This window comes from Arvicola amphibius, chromosome 5 (genome assembly GCF_903992535.2).
Source record: "Arvicola amphibius chromosome 5, mArvAmp1.2, whole genome shotgun sequence".
NCBI lineage: Eukaryota > Metazoa > Chordata > Mammalia > Rodentia > Cricetidae > Arvicola > Arvicola amphibius.
Window position 1 is genome coordinate 51,635,701 of NC_052051.1, and position 2,215 is coordinate 51,637,915.

General features: G+C 40.7%; 1 protein-coding gene across 1 annotated transcript; it reads left to right on the forward strand.

The window, feature by feature from the left end:
* Positions 1-1,240: 1,240 nt before the first annotated feature.
* LOC119815502 (small nuclear ribonucleoprotein Sm D2-like) lies at positions 1,241-1,597 on the forward strand. Its single transcript, XM_038331653.1, has one exon. It carries the CDS (start codon positions 1,241-1,243, stop codon positions 1,595-1,597), a length of 357 nt encoding a protein of 118 aa, XP_038187581.1.
* The last annotated feature ends 618 nt before the right edge of the window (positions 1,598-2,215 follow it).

The following is a 2,215-nucleotide window of genomic DNA, read 5'->3' on the forward strand; positions in this document are numbered from 1 at the left end:
TCAAAATAAATACTCACTTTGGTAAGTGTCTTAGTCATTGCTCTATTGCTGTGAAGAGACACAATGACCGTGACAACTCATATAAAGGAAAGCATTTGTTTGAGGCATGCTCACAGTTTCAGAAGCTCAAACTATTGTCAACAATAAAAAAAAAAAAGGCAGCACGGTGGCATGCAGGCAGCCATGTAGCATGCAGGCAGCCATGTGACATGCAGGCAGCCATGGTGCTAGAGAAGCAGCTGAGAGTTCTAACTTTGGATCCATAGGCAGCAGGAAGAGAGAGCCAATGGGACTTGCTTAGGTTTTTGAAATCCCAAAGCTCACCCTCAGTATTATACTTCCTCCAACATGGCCACACCTACTCCAACAAAGTCACAACTCCAATCCCTTTCAAGTAGTGCCTCTCCCTGATGACCAATTATTCAAATATATAAGGCTATGGGAACCATTCTTATGCAAAACACCACAATAAGAATATTTTATCACAGCAACAGGACTAGGCACTAAGGTGGTTGAATATATATATATATATATATATATATATATATATATATATATATATATTATTAGTTTGTTGGTATTTGATTTACTCTTTCCCTTTACTGCTAACTGTTTGCTTGTTTCCTGTGTTAGACTTTATTAATTCTTTCCAACTTCTTATTTATCAGTTCCTCTCATTGTATACATTTTTTCACTGTGTCCTCATGGATGATACTTCATACTTCCCAATATATAATATTCCTTAAGAAATTTTCTACAAAGCTGCCTAGATTGTTTTAATCTATATTTATCTTGATATAACCTTCTTTCCCAATAACTTTTGAGATATCCTTTCTGGTATCTCAGTCTTAACTGGCAGTTGTTCCTTCTGGTCATTCTATGCTTTTCTGTCTTGTAGCACTGGTGATGAAAGTTCTAAAGTTATTCTTATCTATTTGGTTTTTTTCACTTGAGTTAGTTTCCCCTAACTCTTTGATTTTTATTTCTGACATCTTGATTATGCTGTGAGAAGCTCTACTTTGGCTCTATTTGTATTTCTAAATGCTTCTTGTGTTTTATATTGACTTATTTGCCTATGATTAAGAATTTAATTGGTAAAATTTCACATAATAGCAAAAGTAAATGAAAATAGAAAAGTAATAGATAATGAAAATGAACAAAAAATAGGGCTCTACTCCCGAGACCTGAGACCTGAGCAATGCGCTGGCGGCGGGAGTGATCTGCAAGCGAAACCTCCACCATGAGTCTCCTCAATAAACCCAAGAGTGAGATGACCCGAGAGGAGCTGCAGAAGCGGGAGGAGGAGGAATTCAACACAGGCCCCCTCTCGGTGCTCCGGCAGTCAGTCAAGAACAACACCGAAGTGCTCATTAACTGTGGCAACAACAAGAAGCTCCTGGGGCGGGTGAAGGCCTTTGACAGGCACTGCAACATGGTGCTGGAGAATGTGAAGGAGATGTGGACTGAGGTCCCCAAGAGAGGCAAGGGCAAGAAGAAGTCCAAGCCTGTCAACAAGGACTGCTACATCTCCAAGATGTTCCTGCATGGGAACTCAGTCATCGTGGTGCTACGGAACCCGTTCATTGCTGGCAAGTAGAGTAGAGGCCTCTTCCTTCCATGAGAGCCTGCTCCCTGTCCTGCTGAGCCCTGCCCAATAGGAAGGAAATAAAACCCTGTTTTTTTTTAATAGACAATAACCAAAAATAAGAGTTACTATGCCCTTAGAATTTCTTCCTCACTGAATGATATATGACTTTTCTCTCCTTATAGATTATATGTAGCTCTCTCTCCTTGACTGATGTCTCATTGCTTTTGCACCCCCAGTATCTTCAAATCTCTATTATATCCCAGGATTTCCAACCACACACAGCGGCCTCTCGGAGCTTCCTCACAGAAACTACTGCTCTTTCTCATATTACAGGCCTTAGTGGCTCTTGAAGCAGAAGCAAAAACGCATGTCCTCCTCAATCTTGCATCTTTTGTGCTTTCAAAACCGGTACTAAGTGCATGAAACAGCCAAGTTGGCCCAGCTTGGAATGACTCTAGTCCTCTTGGACCACAATACAGCAGCTTTTATATGCTAACCCTTGTGAAATACTCTCCAGGAGGATTTTTCTAGGAGCAAGAAATCACTTTGGTTCTCTCCTTTCGCAAACTGTAGGCTTAGCTAGAAGTGGTCTTGTCCTGAGGGCATCCTTTCTGTCTTTCCAATTCA

What these genes read in the sequence shown, in the direction of transcription:
- LOC119815502 (XM_038331653.1), top strand. Translation starts at nt 1,241, where the DNA reads ATGAGTCTCCTCAATAAACCCAAGAGTGAGATGACCCGAGAGGAGCTG.